Below are 17643 nucleotides of genomic sequence, written 5' to 3'. Positions count from 1 at the left end.
TTCTGGGAAACAGTAAGGACATTCCATAAGAAACAAAACTTAAAAAAAACAATGTTGGAGGGAAGGTGACAGTGGTGGTGGAATTATAAACTGCTGTGTTTGAGATAAAGTATGGGAAGAAATTTTTTAAAAACCTTGAAATTGAACTTCCATATAACCCAGCGATACTACTCTTGGGAATATGCTCTAATTGTCAAAAAACACAATGCAGGGGCTGGAGCGATAGCACAGCGGGCAGGGTGTTTGCCGTGCACGCGGCCGACCCGGGTTCAATTCCCAGCATCCCATATGGTCCCCATGGGCACCTCCAGGAGTAACTCCTGTGCAACGCCGGGTGTGACCCAAAAAGAAAAAAAATGCAGAAAAGCCATCTACATTCTTGAGTTCATTGCAGCACTGTTCACAATAGCCAGAATCTGGAGAAGCAGAATCAACTGCCAAGAACAGACAACTGCATAAAGAAACGATGGTACCTCAAAACAGTGGAATACTACGTTGCCACCAGGAAAAACCAAGTCATGAAATTTCCTTATCCATGAATGGATCTGAAGAGTATCGTGCTGAGTCAGAGGGAGAAGGACAGACATAGGATGGTTGCCCTCATTTGCGGGATAGAACTAATACTCAAAGGCAGTAGAAACGAGGGCCTGGAGGCCGGTCCACGGTAGGAAGCTTGTGGGGCGAGTGCAGTTAAGACAGAGAAGGGACCACTGTGACAATGATAGTTGGAAATGGTCACTCTGGACAAGAAATGAGCACCGGAAGGGGGTAAAATGACATACGTGATGACCTTTCGGTAAGAGCACTGCAAACCAGAGTGTCTGAAAAGAACAGAAGCAGCAGCAAAAGCAGCAGCGAGAGAGAGAGAGAGAGAGAGAGAGAGAGAGGGAGGGAGAGAGGGAAATGAGGGATGGAGGGAAACTGGGGACGCTGATGGTAGAAAACAAACTCTGGTGAAGTGTTGAATATTAACCCCAAGGGTTTGGGGCTTCATCAGTGAACTGCCCCTTTTCCTCCCCACCAGAGAAGCTCACAGTGCTCTTCGGAGCACTCTAATCCCCTGAGTTTAACTTTTCCTTCATGCTTCACCTCCCATTCTGGCAGCTACTAATTCCCCCAAGTCAAGCTTGGTTACTAATGAAGTCAAACCTTCTGGTGACTCTGGACTCTGTGTCTGTGGTGAATTACGGGCTTTTCTCTTTCTCCTATAACCTCTCCATATTTTGCTTGAGAGCAGTGTTCTTTGCTTAAACAGAGATGCCGTTAATGCTGTGCTCCTGATGCCTGGGAGTTGATTGACTCTGAAATAGACCTACTCCTGGGCACTCGTCGTGATCACTTGACTCAGGCTTCAGTTGCTGTAGTTCCCAACACCCCCAAAAGCTGAGTCCCACCGGAGGATCTCCAGAAAGACCCAGGGCAAGTAGCAAAGCCACCCTGGCTTCTCTATGGAACAGTCTAGAAATCATAAAGCACAGTCTAGATACAGCCCGTAATGGTCTAAAAGACTGGACCCTCTGGGGTAGGAAATGCTAAACTGGCCTGAGAACTTAGTCTGGGCTTTACGGTAAAAGCCGTGCTTGCTCGTGGAGCCCAGAGAACTAAGGTTTGGAATCCATATTTCTTACTGTGTTTATCCAAATAACTGTACATACTAATAAGAAGGAAACTTAACCGTTTAATATGCACTAGCAGGGGCAAGAGCAATAGCACAGCGGGTGGGGCGTTTGCCTTGCACGCGGCCGACCCGGGTTCGATTTCCGGCATCCCATATGGTCCCCTGAGCACCACCAGGGCTAATTCCTGAGCGCAGAGCCAGGAGTAACCCCTGAGCATCGCTGGTGTGACCCAACAAGAAAAAAGAAAAAGCACTAGTAGCAAGGGAAAGAAAAAAGCAATATAGATGGACTGTCACCCGGGACACAGAGCATCTCCTTGAGTTAATCCCCCCGAAGAATTACCTCTGTCGAAACGCTTTACCCCTAAATGATGAGCCACGCCTACATGCAGACCTGTACCTCGAACCCCCTCAGATTCTCCACAACAATGTTATTTGGTTCTGAATTGAACTGGCCATTTGACCAGCAGTCTGTGGTCCCCGTCTCTTCATTCCTCCACCGGGGACGGGGAGGTGAATGCATCGTACCAAGAGACCCCGGACACACCAACAGACCTGGCACATTCTCCCTCACGTGTGGCGTCCCTGAACCCTGCACGACTGAAACTCAGTCCTGAACACCTTTTAACTTATCTCATGGTGATTTAATCGTAAAATACCGTTAAAACCTGGTGCTCTGTGTGAGGGACTGAGGGGAGAGGGTGCAAGGAAGGGGGTGTGGGCAGAAACGCCTCCTGGAAGGTCCGTGTTGGGCCTTTGGGGCGCTCTGTGCTGGGGACGCCCCCCCCAGGTGCCTGTGGAGCCGTGGTGAGGTGCCGCGTGGCTCTGCCTGGCGCACTGTGGAGATCCCCCAGCACAGCACGGGTGCAGTGTGGACCCCTGCCCGGGTGCTGCGTGAGGGGGACACAGCCCACTTGGGGGGGCCAGCACAGAGCTGACCAGACCTGTGCAGGAACCGACCTGGGCGTGGGCGGGAGCGAGTGCCCAGACCGGGCAGGCCCACGGGGTCCCTTTGCACCAGGCTCTGGAGAAGCTGCTCTCGGCGGTGCCCAAGAGGCCACATGGGTGCCTGGGGTGGACAGCGGCTGGCCACCGGACAGGCAAGCACCTTAACCCTGTGCTCTCTGGGCCCGGGAGAAAGGGCTTGTGCACATGCAACCTCTCCCTCCTGATGGGGTGTGAGGGAGCCACAGGACCCGTCCATCTCGGGGCGAGCTGGGTGCGCTTGGCGGCCGGGGCCCAGCAGTCTTTGTCTAGGTGGGAGTGCAGGGTTGAGGTCCAGGCGACACTGGGGCCTCGCGAGTGGCCCTGGCGTGGTCCTGGTGTGCAGGGGTGTCAGTATAACTGAGAGAGGGCAGGGCCAGCGTGGAGGGCTGGGACAGCCCCAGGAGGCTGGCTGAGGAGGACGGCCACACTCCAGCCACACCGAGGGGGTGACCCCAGGGCCAGGCTCCCATTGGAGGCTCCGGAGGGCAGGCGGGGCTGTCGGCCTCTGTGGGCAGCTGACGGCCGCTCTGGCCAGGACAGCGGCTGCGGCGCGGGGCTCGAGCTGCTGCCGGCTATGGAGGCGTTCCAGGCTGCGATGCTGCTTGGGGGCGTGGGGGATGCCCTGGGCTGCAGGAACGCCCGCCCTGAGAGCAGCGCGGGGGGAGGCAGGGCCCAGGACGAGCTGCAGCGCCTCGGAGGGCTGGACCACCTGGTGCTGTCCCCAGAGACCTGGCCGGTGAGCGAGAACACCATCATGCACATGGCCACGGCTGCGGCGCTCACCACAGGTAAGGGCGGGCGGCGGGCGCGGGGGGCCGCTGCTCACAGCTCTCGGGCTCACTGCCGCATCCCAACTGCACCACAGGGACCCGGGCTCTGTCTCCGAGGCTGGGCTCAGTGGCACTCCGTGGCTCCCCACAGGAGCCTCGGCGCTACCCCCAGGGAGCACAGGAGGGGGCACCTGGGCTCTGCACCCCTGGGGGCCGGTGGCTTGCTGCGGTCTCTGCCATCCAGGGAAGCCTGAGCACAGCTGCACCCAGAGGCGTCTGCCAGAGAGGGGAGGAACTCAGGAACCCAGAGTGCCGGGCTGGCTGGAGGCCGGAAAGACCCAGACTGCACAGGGTCCCGGGACGGCGGGTACGTGCACCCGGGCTCAGCCCGCGTGTGTACCTGCGCTCAGCCCTCCTGGGCCCTCGCTGGGAAGTGCCGCTCCAGGGTTAGCTCTGCGGTCACCGCTGAGGAATGCACCGGCCCACTGGGCCCCAGGCGGCAGGAGGGCGCAGCTGAGGACAGCAGGATCAGGTGTCCTGCTGACGATGACCTGCTCCCTGGTTTAGCACTGCCCCTCTGCTACAGTGGCCCGGCCCTGTCACCCGCACGCGTGTGCCGACTGCCTGGCTGCATCTCTCTCCTGCCGCTGAGCCCTGCAGAAGGCTCCACTCCAGGGGGTCCCCAGGACGGTCACTGCACCACAAGCGAGAGGGGAGGGGGTCCCCTCTGCACAGACTTGCAGAAGGAGCTGCTCTTGGCAGCCACATGTGCAGGAGGGGACACTGGCCGACACCTGGCACACTGACCACGGGACCCACAGGCAGGTGGAGGTGGCTGCATGCTGTTCTGATCTCACGGGATCCTCCTGCATGCCCCCTACATACACACACTCAAATCACTGGCAATGACACACACACAGTCAACACACTCACAATCACACACATTCACACACCCCTGCACACACACATATCCTTGGAAAACCCCATTTCTGCACTCACACCCTTCCATCCCCCCACACTCACTCACACACACATCCCTGCAACCCGATGCATCCCCCAAACATGCCACATGCCCCCTCACATCCCTGGACAACCTACACACACACACACACACACACACACACACACACTGCACCTTACTCCAGACAAAGGCACGAAGTTGCTCACCAGGCCAGGCCACACTGTGACCCAGGCTGGCCCATGTCCTGGTACTGCCTCTGCCCCAAAGTCCAGCACAGGCAGACCCACTGGGGCCCGTGGGCCACAGTCCCTTCCACCGCTGGCAGGCCAACTCCCGGAGTGGGCCAGACTTGAACACACCAGCCCCAGGGGAGGCCTGGAACAGGGTTAGTGTCCAGGAGTGGGGCTGGAGTGGTGTCCGCAAGGAGCAGTACCAGAGGGGTGAGCAGGTGTCCGGGGAGGGAACGCTCACTCACTGCCTCCCTGTGGGGGCAAGGATGTGTCCAAGGGGGCCCCAATGCCTGCCAGGCTCCCTGTGGGGCTCCACACTGTTTCCTGGTGACGCGCTCACCCCTCCTCACCTGCATGTGCTCAGGGCATCCGGAGGCAGGGGCTCTGGGTTAAGGCAGGTGTTCATACCTGTGGCGTGAGGGCCTCAGAGCCACCAGCCCCCTTGTCTCACAGGGGACCGCTGAGCCCAGCTGCCAGGCTCTACAGCGTGTTCGGGTTTTGCACACATGTTCCTGCGTGTATGTGCAGGTGTGTACATGTGTGTGGCATACACGGGTGTGTGGGTATGAGCACCCATGTGCATGCCTTGTGGGTGTGTGTTCATGTCATGTGGGGTCTATGTGCACGCGGGTGTGTATTACATGCGAAGTGTGCACACACGTGCACATGCATGTCTGTACATTCGTGCCTTGTGTAGATCTGCGCCTTGTGTACATGCATGTGTGCATGAGCACTGTCTGCGCCTGTCTGTGAAGGTGTGTATGGGTGCACGTGTACATGTGCACCGTGTGCCTGTGTCTGCACTTGTATGAGGGCATCTGTACCTGTGAACTCTGTGCCAGCGTGTATGGAAACGAACACTGTGCCTGCATGTGCACACGGGTATGGGTGCTTTTACGTGTGAGCAGTATGTGCCAGTATGTATAGGATCATGCAAGTGAGCAATGTGAGTGTCTGCATGTGCATATGGGTACGTGTGTACACATACATGAACACTGTGCTTGCATGCGCACACATGTATGGATGCGTCTGTACGTTGAGCAGTGCTGCCTGTACGTATGGGAACATTCAAAGGAGCACTCCTTGTGCCCACATGTGCTCTTTGTCTGGGTGCGTGTGTACACGTACTGGTGCGCTGTGTGCCTGAGTGTGCACATGGAAGTGCCTGGTGTACATGCGAACTGTGTGTCTGTCTGTTCAGTGTGGATGGTTCATATACACATGTACATGTGTGCCTGTGTACATGTGCGTTGTGTGTACCTCGGTGTATGGGTGCGTAGGTACATGTGCATTGTGCCTGTCTGTGTGTGGATGCATGTGTGTCTACGTGCGTGGGTGCATGTGTACATGTATATGGGCACTGTGCGCGCGCTTGTGTGCATGGACGCGTGTGCACTGTGTGCCTGCGTGTGCATGTGTATGGGTCACCTTGTGCGTTGGTGTATGTACAAATGTGCCTCTTGTCTGTATGCACGTGCCTGGGTGCCCGTGAATCCTGTGCGTGCACGTGTATGTGTGTGCAGGCGTGGGCCCCTGACACAGGAGCTCGTGTCACTTTGCTCAGAGGGGCTCCCCTCGGGGCAAAAGCGATTTCGGAGGAAAAGGGCCCGTGCGGGTGTCGGCAGCTGCTTCCCATTCCACCCTCAGGCAGAGCCCGTTCAGGTTCTTGTCACCCCGAGGCACAAGCCTGCATGTTCGGGTGCATGCCAGCCCCTGCCACACACGCCCGCCCCAGAGTTGGGTTCTGTGCCCGCAGCACCCACCTGTTGCAGCCCAGGGTGGGAGGCTGAGGCCCCTGCCCCCAACTCTGCACAAGGGGCAGGACCAGACAGAACCTACTGAACGTGTGCAGGATGGTGCCTCGCAGTCCCCTGCCGGGACGGGCTCAGAGGCCCGTGGCCTGGGGTCACAGAAGGCTCAGGACTGCCTTGCCGGCCTGTGGGCCCTCGCCTGGGGAGAAGCCGCGGCACAGGGAGGCGGCGGGGCAGGTCTGGGCTGCTCTGGCCGGCGCCCACCCTGCGCTGGGGCGCGAGGTCAGCCCTGCTCCCGCGGGGGCCCAGGCACGGGGCTCCTGCCGGAGCTGAAGGCTCCAGAACTTTCCTCATGGGACACCCCACCCCACCCCAGACTACTGGTGCCTGGATGACCTGTACCGCGAGATGGTGACGCGCTACGTGGAAATCCTGGAGAAGCTCCCACAACGCCAGGCAGACCCTGCCACCGCGCAAGGCTGCGCCCAGCTGAAGCCGCACAATCACCTGCTGGCCTGGCACACGCCCTTCAACGAGAGGGGTGAGGGCGGGGGGAGGAGGGGCCCGCGGGGAGGGGGCAGGTCCGAGGGCCGGCCGGCAGGGAGGCGAGCGGCCTCGCAGGCCGGCCCTCTGTCTCGCAGGCTCGGGCTTCGGGGCGGCCACCAAGGCCATGTGCATCGGCATGCGCTACTGGCAGCCGGCACGGCTGCACACGCTGGTGGAGGTGAGCGTGGAGTGCGGGCGGATGACCCACAACCACCCGACAGGTAGGTGGGCGCGGAGGAGCCCGCGGGCCGCAGGGGGCCGGGCGAGGCCAGGCCCGCCCCGCCCCGCCCTCAGGCCCCGCCCCTCCCCTCCCGCCCGCAGGGTTCCTGGGGTCCCTGTGCACCGCCCTGTTCGCCTCCTACGCGGCGCAAGGGAAGCCGCTGGCCCGCTGGGGCAGGGACATGCTGCGCTCGGTGCCCCTGGCCGAGGAGTACTGCAGGCGGAGCATCCGGCACCTGGCAGGTGAGGCCGCCCGCCCCGGGAAGGCCACGGGTGGGCAGCCCCCACCCGCGCACGCGTGTGCACACACGCTAGCACACACGCTCACACGAATGCACACGCACACATGCTGACACACACACACTCACAGACAGACACCCGCCCACATAGGCTCACACCCACTCACCCACACAAAAGCACAAACCCACACTCACACGGACACAGACACACACAGCCTGCTCGAGCTGTCGGGGGCTCCGACGTGGCCGTGCACAGCAGGGCGGTCAGCCTCCGCCCCAGGCGGCCCAAGGAGGGGCACTCAGGGGCGCCCACGGGGAGGGGCCAGCACTGCAGGAGCCTCAGCGCGGTGGCCTGGAGTTCCGAGACCTTCTGGGCCTTTCCTTCCCGGCCACGCCACGCCCAGCCCAGCAGCATCAGACCGCTTCAGGCGAAGCAGGGCCCAGGGCTGGCCCAGCGACTCCAAGGCCTCAAGCCAGTCAGCAGCAAAGCCACCAGTCTGGGGGCACCTGCAGGGTCCCCAGCCTCGGCACCGCGCCAGCCCCTGCCAGCCGTCCCAGGGCCACCCTCGGGCTGCGCTACTCAGTGCAGGGCCCCTCCCCCGGCAGATGGACGGGTGCAGGCCCCCGCTGTGGCACCCGCACTCCTCAGCACAGGAGGAGCAGGAGTCCAGCACTCGGGGGCTTGCACGGCCTCCACTCACATCACACTTGCCCAGCGTCCCCCGCCCAGGGCTCCCGGCCCAGTGCTGGCCTCACCTGCCCACTTCTCCCAAGCAGAGTACCAGGAGCACTGGTTTTACTTCGAGGCCAAATGGCAGTTTTACCTGGAGGAGAGACACATCAGCGAGGACACGGGGAACGAGGCTGTCTTCCCCGAGCACTACGACGCCGAGGAGAGAGACAAGGTGAGCCGGGCGGACAGGCGGGGAGGACCTGCGCGCCCAGAGCCCACGCGGACAGCCTGGCTGCCGTGGCCCCGCAGGGAAGGAGCTGTGCCAGGGGCCCGTGGGAGGACAGGGGGCCGTCACCTTCCCCGCGCGCTCTGACTGCAGCACGGGAGGTTGGTCCCTCTTATGTCTTCCTGCTGGGCCCAGGGAGGAGACCAGAGTCACGCGGACCACCGGGCCTCGTATGAAAATGCCCTAGACTGGCTGAGAGTCCAAGGGATCGTGTCAGTAGAGACGAGACCCATCAGAACTATGGCCCATCTGGGCGAGAGGCAGAAAGTCTGTGCGGAAAGGATGGCGCAGCACTCCAGGCCCTGGGGGAGAGGTGGGGCTCATCCTGCCGGGAGTCAGCCTACAGCAGGCATGCCTCCACGCAAGGCGGCTGCTCCAGCTCCAGCCATCACATGCTGCCTTCCATGCGTCGGGAAGGAGGGCGCACCTTCTCCTCTGAGCTGCTTCCTGCAGCCCTTCCATCTCCCTTTCCTGGGCCTCCCCCGAGTGCGGGAAGATAAAGCTCTTCAGTGGTCACGATGTACCATAAACTGGCCTATCACAACCCAGAGTCTGAGCTGCAGGGGGCCCGGGCGCCCCGTCCTGTCAGTCTGTCTCCTGTCCTCTCCCCCTCTGTCACACATGTCACCTGCAAAGGCTGTCCCCTGGGCTGACCCTCACTCAGGTCCTTCCTGCTTCCTTGCACCTGGCTGGAGCCCACAGGTGCTGCGGGCAGGGGAGGGTGCCAGGCCCTGCTGGGCTCCCGGCACCCGGTAGCACTGAGGCACGGCTCTCCCTCCAGACCTACAAGAAATGGAGTTCGGAAGGTCGCGGTGGACGGCGGGGACACGATGCCCCCATGATTGCGTACGACGCGCTCCTAGGGGCTGGGGACAGCTGGACAGAGCTGTGCGAGCGCGCCATGTTCCACGGAGGTGAGAATGGGCGGCCTCGGTGGGGGTAGCCCCCCGACACTCCGAGACTCCCCAGAGCACAGGGCCTGAGGCTGCGGCCCAGACTGGGGTGGGGGACCCGGCCCCCGGGCACCTGCGGCAGGACGGGCTTGGAGCAAGTCCGGGCGCTGGGCTGTGCCCTCCGTCAGACAGGAGGGGGGCACAGGGAGAGAGGGCAGCGGGAAGGGGAGATGGCAGGACAGTGCAGGGGTGGAGGGGGCGGGGAGGGCCAGGGGCGTTAGGGGTCGAAGGGTCCAGGAAGAGGGAACGGCGCAGGGGAGAGGCGGCGGGCGCAGGGGCGGGCTGGAGGCAGAGACAGCGGGCTCGGGGCATTCGCGGTCACTGGGGTCATGGTGTGCCGTGACCGCGCGCCCTGCTGCCCGCAGGTGAGAGCGGTGCCACCGGCTGCATCGCGGGCTGCCTGTTCGGGCTGCTGCACGGCCGCGACGCCGTCCCCGCGGGCCTGTACGGGGCCCTGGAGCAGCGGGTGCAGCTGGAGCAGCTGGGCGCCGCCCTGTACCGCCTGTCCACGGAGGAGAAGTAACTGCCGCCCCGCCCAGCACTGCACCCCGGGGGCCCAGCCCCACCCACCGGCCCAGCCTTGCCCAGCTCGCTGCCCGCTCACGCCGCCTAACCCCGCCCCCGCGGGGCTGGCCTGCATCTGCCGCCTCAGCCGCACCCCTGCTGCCTCCCAGCGCAAGGCCTCGGCCCCGTGCGCCTCTAACCCGCCCCGCGTGCGCACGACCTCTGCAGACCCGCCTGCCGCCAGCTCCGACTCGCCCCCTGGCGCAGTTGCAGAGGGGACGCACGGGAGGTCCCGGGCTGTGCCCACCCGGCGCTCAGCCTGATGTGGAGGCGTGTCGTGGCTCGGCAGTGCGCTCGCCCGTGAATAAAGCTGTGGCCGCAGTGTGCAGGCACCGCCCTTGCGAGCTTCGGGTCGGGCCTCGGCCAGCTGGCGGGGGCTCCTAACTGCCAGGAGGCGAGGGACACAGGGGCTGTCTGCGCTGGCTCGCACTCGCTCCTTCCAGAATAACCTGCTAACCTGCTGCTGCCAGCCACAGGCATGGCTCAGGGCCCCCCACCTCCCGGCAGGGCCCACTTCCTACGCAGGGACCCCCCACAGGCCCTGGGTGAGGGTCCCACCACCCTGGAGCAGGGCCTCCTCCCTCCGCTCCCTGCGGGGCCCTCAGGTGTGGCAGGAGGCCGGCTTGAATGCTGTCACTCCCCACGCTGAGCCCAGGGGGCTGCCGTCAGGCCGGAAGGGGCTGCGCCAGCCCTGGCTGCTGGACGCATCACTGTGGGAAGCAGAGGTGACGAGCTCTCGGCAGCGTGACAAGCTGCTCCCTGGCCCACAGGGCCGTTCCCTGTCCTGTTCCGCGGGGGTCTTTCTCCGGCAACCCCGCCAGCACCACACACACAGCCCCAGCAAGCAAAGGACCCTAGACCAGGTGCAGGGCCCAGCGAAGTCACGTCCCCCAGCAGAGTCCCAGCGTCAGGGTCACATGCACACCACCATGCCCATCTGCCCAGGGTGGGCGCCCAGAGCACTCCCCTGCCCGCCCTGCCACACCCACTCCACCGAGGCAGTCCCTGACCCCAATACGGCCAATTCCCTTCGACTCCCGATTCTCCAAATCACTGATCCCCTTAGACCCCTGACCCCCTACCTCCGACCCCTCAGACCCGACCCCCCTACTCCCGAACTCATATATTCCTAATACTCCCATGCCCCACCCCCTTATGTCCCGGTACCCCTAGAACCCCGAGTCCCCTTGCCCCTGATCCCTCCTGGACTCCTGATGCCTCTGAGACACGTGTCCCCCCAAGACCCCTTAGTTCCCTGACCCTCACACCTAACACCACTCTCACAGCACCTACGCCTCACACCCTGCTAACAGTTACACCTCGTACTTCCGGACCCCTGCGACGTCCAACCAACCTGACACTGTTACCCTTTGAAACCAACCTCTCCGATACACCGTGCCAGGGCACTTGGCTACCCCAGCATCCCTGATGCCACGGTCACACCCGACACGCCCGGCGCCGTGGGCGCCACAGCCACACTCCTGGCACTCACGGTACACCTGACCCACCAGAACCACTGTCACCCTGCCCCCACCCCGGCCCGCTGCCCCACAATCCGGGCCCCGTGCCACCGAGCCCCGGGCAGTGTGGGCTGCTTACATCTGAGGGGTCCCGCAGCGGCTGTGCGCGCCCTAAGCCCCACGCCTTTCCCAGACCCTGCACACGGGTGCACGGCCCAAGTGGGGGGACAGAGCAGGGAAGTAAGAGGCCGCATCCCCCTCCCTGGACTCCCACCTCCCTCGGCTCCTCTCTGAGGCTGTGGCTGGTACTGTGTGGGGACCCTGGATGGCCGCGGGCCTCGGTCCCCGGCAGCTGTGCAGGAAGGGGCCGTGTTCTCCCACGAGCCTCTCACATCCCCGGTGTCAGGCTGCCCAGGGGGGGCTCCCAAATGCTGATTGCGGGGTGTCACGGCTAAGGCCAGTCCCCACCAGCACTTCCTATGTGGGCACAGACGCAGGGGAGACACTGCTCTTCACGCACAGCAGGGAGGCCCGGCCGAAGTGATGACGGCACGGACAGGGGCCGCGCCAGCTCCACACAGAGGCAGCACCCAGGGCCCTGCACACAGAGACAGCACCCAGGGCCCTGCATACAGAGACAGCACCCAGGGCCCTGCACACAGAGACAGCACCCAGGGCCCAGCACCCAGAGCCAGCACCCAGGGCCCAGTACCCAGAGACAGCACCCAGGGCCCAGCACCCAGAGACAGCACCCAGGGCCCAGCACCCAGAGACAGAACCCAGGGCCCTGCACACAGAGACAGCACCCAGGGCCCTGCACACAGAGACAGCACCCAGAGCCAGCACCCAGGGCCCAGCACCCAGAACCAGCACCCAGGGCCCAGCACCCAGAGACAGTACCCAGGGCAAACTACCCAAGGAGGTTCCCCACCATACCTCACCCGTCTTTGTCCACCTCAGCCTGGCCACCAGCTCTCCAGACCGACTGAGGTGGGGACTTGGCTCCCCTTAGAAGTCCCTGGCGGCAGCAGCCCTTGTGGCCAACAGGAAATGCCAGCCGGGACCCTCCCGCCCGGGTGAGGCCACCCAAGGTTGGCTGGTCACTGGGCGCCGGCACCCGTGAACTCCCGCATGGAGCACAGCCATTCTGAGTGGACATGGGGCCAGGGCGGGCTGACACTGGTGCGCAGGGCCCCCTCCCCCGGCACAGTGGCTGCGTGCCCCCCGGGGTCGAGGCACCCACACCACAAGTACCACAGCCTGCACCACACACTGGGTGCTAGCTTCGGGTGCTGGGGGTGTCGGAGGGTGGACGCTGGGCCCCAGCTTCTCCCTCCGGACGGGGCCAGTGCCTGTCCCTGGGCAACACCGCCCCAACGGGTGTAAGGCCACCAGGACGCGGCCACTCATGCCATTGTGGGCTCAGGGCTCAGGACAGAACCACCAATGTCACTGAGTCCGTGAGCAGTCAGCCCTGCGCTGAGAGCTCACGATCCGAAAGCAAGGCGGGGGTCCTGGTGCTCTGGGCACCACGGGCCAACGGAGGGGCACGGGGGAGACGAACCGGGCCAGACTGCCGGGAACCGGAGCCCAGCAGAGCTGTCCTATGCTCAGGGTGACCCCGGGAGTCGGCACAGGCCTGTGACAGCCGTTTCTCCCTACAGCCCCACAGCCAGCTCGGCGGGGGGCCGTGTGGAGGCCCTGGGGGCCGCCGCCCTGAAACGGAAGCTGGCCCGGGCAGTGGGCAGCCCTGCCCTGCACGCCGTCCTGAGCAGCCTGCTGCTCTACGTCAGTGACCGCGAGGCCCGGGCACCCCCGAGCACCGCCGCGAGCCTGGCGGAGCCCCAGGACACCCTCCCGCAGCCCACCCGGTTCCAGCTCCTGCGTGCCAAGTTCATGGGCTCTGGCCGGGGGCCTCTGGTCAAGAGAAGCCGGGAGGTGGGCCGGCTGGCGGCCAAGGACAAGCAGGTGCCCGGCCGCAGCACGGTGGCCGCCACCATCCACAAGCTCCTGGAGAAGACCAAGGCAGGGGCCGGCGGCCCGCGGCATGGCCAGGAGGCGACCCGCAGCCAGAAGGCCCGGGGGGCCCCGCCCGGAGGGAAGAGCCCCGTGAAGCACATCCTGAGGGTGCTGCTGGCAGCCACGGAGCGGGGAGACGGGAAGAGGCCTTCTGAGGAACGGCCCAAGGGCACAGGCCGGCAGGGCTCTGCACTGGCCAGGCTGCGGGAGAAGTTCGAGCAGAGCGGCTGCCTGCACCCGGGGGCATCAAGGCCGAAGCCGGGGGCAGCCGCCCGGGTGCTCAGGCCTGCAGTCCGTCTCCTCCATACCCCCACCCTGGCCAGCTCATGCTTCCAGACGCCGCCCACCCGCATCCTGGCCTGCGCCGCTGAGCCCATGCTGGCCTTCAGCGTGGCCACCGTGGTGGGCAGCGCCGGGAGCTGGCTCTGCCCCAGACCCGGGAGGAGGCCCTCGGGTCCCCAACAAGCACCCACAGGAAATGGGGGTGCAACACCCGCCACAGGGCAGGGGCCCCGGGGGGGCAGGCCAGAGGAGGGCCCGCGGGCTGGGGGGTCCTCACTGGCCCCCACGCTCCAAGCAGTGGCTCCTGGTGACGCCTGTGCCTCGCTGGAATTGGGGGTCCCCAACGCAGGGCCCCACCGTGTCCCCGAGCCTGCCCCCTCCTCTGTCTCCCTCCAGGATGAGGCCCTCCCTGAGCTGGTAGCCCCCGGACCCGCCCACCCAGCGGGGGCTGGGGCAGCAGGAGGGGAACACACAGCGGCCATCCCCCAGGGAGCACCGGGGAGCACTATGTCGAATCACAGCTCAGAGGAGGAGATGCCCAGGGACGACCAGGCCACACACATCCCCCCACCCAGCGTGCAGACCACTTGGGCCACGCGCTGCACGCAGCCTGCCCTGGAGACCCTGCACGGGACCCTCCGGCTCCCTGAGGCCCACAAAGTGCCACGCGCGCCCAGCACACCGCAGGGGGGAGCCTCCCTCCCTCCCGGTCAGGGAGCCACGCCTGGGCCTGGAGCTGCAGGCACCCCTAGGACACCCAGCACACCTGCCGGAACACCTGTGGGTCCCAGCACACTTGCAGGACCCAATGCACCTTCCGAGGAACCAGTGGGGCCCAGCACACTTGCCAGGGCACCTGGGGGACTCGGTGCACCTGCCGAGCCACCCGTGGGTCCCAGCACACCTGCCGGGCTCAGTGCACCTGCTGTTTTATACGAGTCCAGCACACCTGCTGAGGCGCCTGCAGGGCCCACAACTGTTAGGATACCTGCAGGACAGAGCACACCTGCCGTGGTGCTCTCAGAACCCAGGGTACCTGGGGGACAGGGCCCGCCTACTGGGGCTCCTGCAGGACACAGCACACCTGGGGGGACACCTGTGATCCCTGAAATGCCAGTCGCTCCCAGCACACTGCAGGGGGTGCCCCTCAGAGCAGACACAGACTCTCACGGTCGGGGAGCCAAGCCTGGGCCTGGAGTTGGGGAGACACCAGGGGGCCACGGCACACCTGGGGGACCCAGCATACCTGGGGGGACACCTGCAGGTCATAGAACATCGGGGGAGACACCTGTGGTCCATGAAATGCCAGTCACTCCCAGCACACTGCAGGGGGTGCCCCTCAGAGCAGACACAGACCCTCATGATCAGAGAGCCAAGACTGGGCCTGGAGTTGAGGAGACGCCTGTGAACCCCAGCACACCCGGGGGCCACAGCCACAGCACACCTCAGGGGACACAAGGGGGCCCCAGCACACCTGGGGAGACACACAGGGGACCCAACACATCTGGGGGGACACCTGCAGGACCCAGCACACCTGCAGGACCCAGCGCACCTGGGGGAACGCCTGTTGGACCCAGCACAGCTATGGGACCCAGTGCACCTGGAGGGACACCTGCAGGACCCAGCACACTTGGGGGGACACCTGTGGGACCCAGCACACCTGCAGGACCCAGTACACCTGAGGGGACACCTGCAGAATCCAGCTCAGCTGGGGGGACACTTGCGGGACCCAGCACAGCTACGGGACCCAGTGCACCTGGAGGGACACCTGCAGGACCCAGCACACCTGCAGGACCCAGCGCACCTGGGGGCACACCTGTAGGACCCAGCACACCTGGGGGGACACCTGCGGGACCCAGCACAGCTATGGGACCCAGTGCACCTGGAGGGACAACTGTGAGACCCAGCACACCTGCAGGACCCAGCACACTTGGGGGGACACCTGTGGGACCCAGCACAGCTGCAGGACCCAGCACACCTAGGGGGACACCTGTGGGACCCGGTGCACCTCAGGGGACACCTGCAGGACCCAGCACACCTCAGGGGACACCTGCAGGACCCAGCACACCTCAGGGGACACCTGCGGGACCCAGCACACCTGGGGGGACAGTTGCAGGACCCAGCACACGTGAGGGGACACCTGTGGGACCCAGCACAGCTGCGGGACCCAGCGCACCTGGGGGGACACCTGTGGTACCCGGCACACCTCAGGGGACACCTGCAGGACCCAGCACACTTCAGGGGACACCTGCAGGACCCAGCACACCTGGGGGGACAGTTGCAGGACCCAGCACACGTGAGGGGACACCTGTGGGACCCAGCACAGCTGCGGGACCCAGCGCACCTGGGGGGACACCTGTGGTACCCGGCACACCTCAGGGGACACCTGCAGGACCCAGCACACCTCAGGGGACACCTGCGGGACCCAGCACACCTGGGGGGACAGTTGCAGGACCCAGCACACGTGAGGGGACACCTGTGGGACCCAGCACAGCTGCGGGACCCAGCGCACCTGGGGGGACACCTGTGGTACCCGGCACACCTCAGGGGACACCTGCAGGACCCAGCACACCTCAGGGGACACCTGCGGGACCCAGCACACCTGGGGGGACAGTTGCAGGACCCAGCACACGTGAGGGGACACCTGTGGGACCCAGCACAGCTGCGGGACCCAGCGCACCTGGGGGGACACCTGTGGTACCCGGCACACCTCAGGGGACACCTGCAGGACCCAGCACACCTCAGGGGACACCTGCGGGACCCAGCACACCTGGGGGGACAGTTGCGAGACCCAGCACACCTGGGGAGACACATGCGGGACCCAGCACAGCTGCGGGACCCAGTGCACCTGTGGGGACACCTGCAGGACCCAGCATACCTCAGGGGACACCTGCAGGACCCAGCACACCTCGGGGGACAGCTGCGGGACCCAGCACAGCTGCGGGACCCAGTGCACCTGGGGGGACACCTGCAGGACCCAGCATACCTCAGGGGACACCTGCAGGACCCACCACACCTGGGGGGACAGCTGCGGGACCCAGCACTGCTGCAGGACCCAGTGCACCTGGGGGGACACCTGCAGGACCCAGCACACCTGGGGGGACAGCTGCGGGACCCAGCACAGCTGCGGGACCCAGTGCACCTGGGGGGACACCTGCAGGACCCAGCACACCTCAGGGGACACCTGCAGGACCCAGCACACCTGGGGGGACAGCTGCGGGACCCAGCACAGCTGCGGGACCCAGTGCACCTGGGGGGACAGCTGCGGGACCCGGCGCACCTCAGGGGACACCTGCGGGACCCAGCACAGCTGGAGGGACACCCATCCCCGCTGTGCAGGTGCCCTCGGCACCCAGTGCCCTGTCACAGAGGGGTTTGGTGGCTGTGGCCCCAGCCAGGGTGGGTTCTGTGTGGGAAGGCACAGCCTGGCTGGGCAACTCGGGGGCTAGCCTGGCTGAGCAGCAGAGGGGACAGGGGGCACCAGAGCTCAGTGGGGAAGGCGCCCCAGGACATGGTGAGGCCTCCGACCTCCCTCGCAGAGGACATGGCCGTGCTGGCCCTGGTAGCCCGCAGGGACCGAGGCCTGGGCAGAGGCCCTTGGCCGGGCTCCAGGCCCTGCCACTGGCCAGGTCAGGGGTGGAGGACCCGTTCACACACAGTGCCCTGACCAGCTGCCATGTCCCACTGGAGCAGAAGGTGGACAGCTGCGTGCCCTGTGAGGTCAGACCGTCTGGGGGGCAGGTGCCGGGTGCTGTGGGGGCGGCCCCCGGTCACAGCACACCAGCACCAGGCAGCACCCAGAACCCCCCAGATAGCCAGGCAGGAGAGAGGGGCGCCCAGGGCACGGGAGGGCACAGCGCGGGCCACGTACTCCAGGGAGAGGCCCCTGCTCCCGGCCACAACTGCCGGCCCCCGGCCCCCCGAGAGCCCTCACAGCCGGGTCGACACGTGGGTCGGCAGCAGCCTCCAGCCCCAGACACCCCAAATGTGCCCCCAAAGGAAGCCGCGGGCACCCGGGAAGGGCCAGCAGAGCCCCGAGTCTCTGGTGAGTGGGCAGTGAGCACCGAGGCGGGGACCCCGCAGCA

General features: G+C 64.9%; 1 protein-coding gene and 1 pseudogene across 1 annotated transcript; one reads left to right on the top strand and one right to left on the bottom strand.

Moving 5' to 3' along the window:
* The first annotated feature begins 3179 nt into the window (after positions 1-3179).
* ADPRHL1 (ADP-ribosylhydrolase like 1) lies at positions 3180-9838 on the top strand. Its single transcript, XM_056129817.1, has 7 exons — positions 3180-3393; positions 6694-6858; positions 6959-7084; positions 7185-7325; positions 8099-8226; positions 9062-9194; positions 9599-9838. The coding sequence occupies exons 1-7, from the start codon at positions 3180-3182 to the stop codon at positions 9754-9756; spliced, it is 1065 nt and encodes a 354-aa protein (XP_055985792.1). The 3' UTR covers positions 9757-9838.
* A 4774-nt stretch (positions 9839-14612) lies between these two features.
* LOC130037414 (ectodysplasin-A-like) lies at positions 14613-17236 on the bottom strand (annotated as a pseudogene).
* Between the last annotated feature and the right edge of the window lie 407 nt (positions 17237-17643).

The sequence above is a fragment of the Sorex fumeus genome, unplaced genomic scaffold, assembly GCF_029834395.1.
Source record: "Sorex fumeus unplaced genomic scaffold, SorFum_2.1 ptg000072l, whole genome shotgun sequence".
In the NCBI taxonomy this organism is placed as follows: Eukaryota; Metazoa; Chordata; class Mammalia; order Eulipotyphla; family Soricidae; genus Sorex; species Sorex fumeus.
This window is presented reverse-complemented; position numbering and strand designations above follow the sequence as displayed.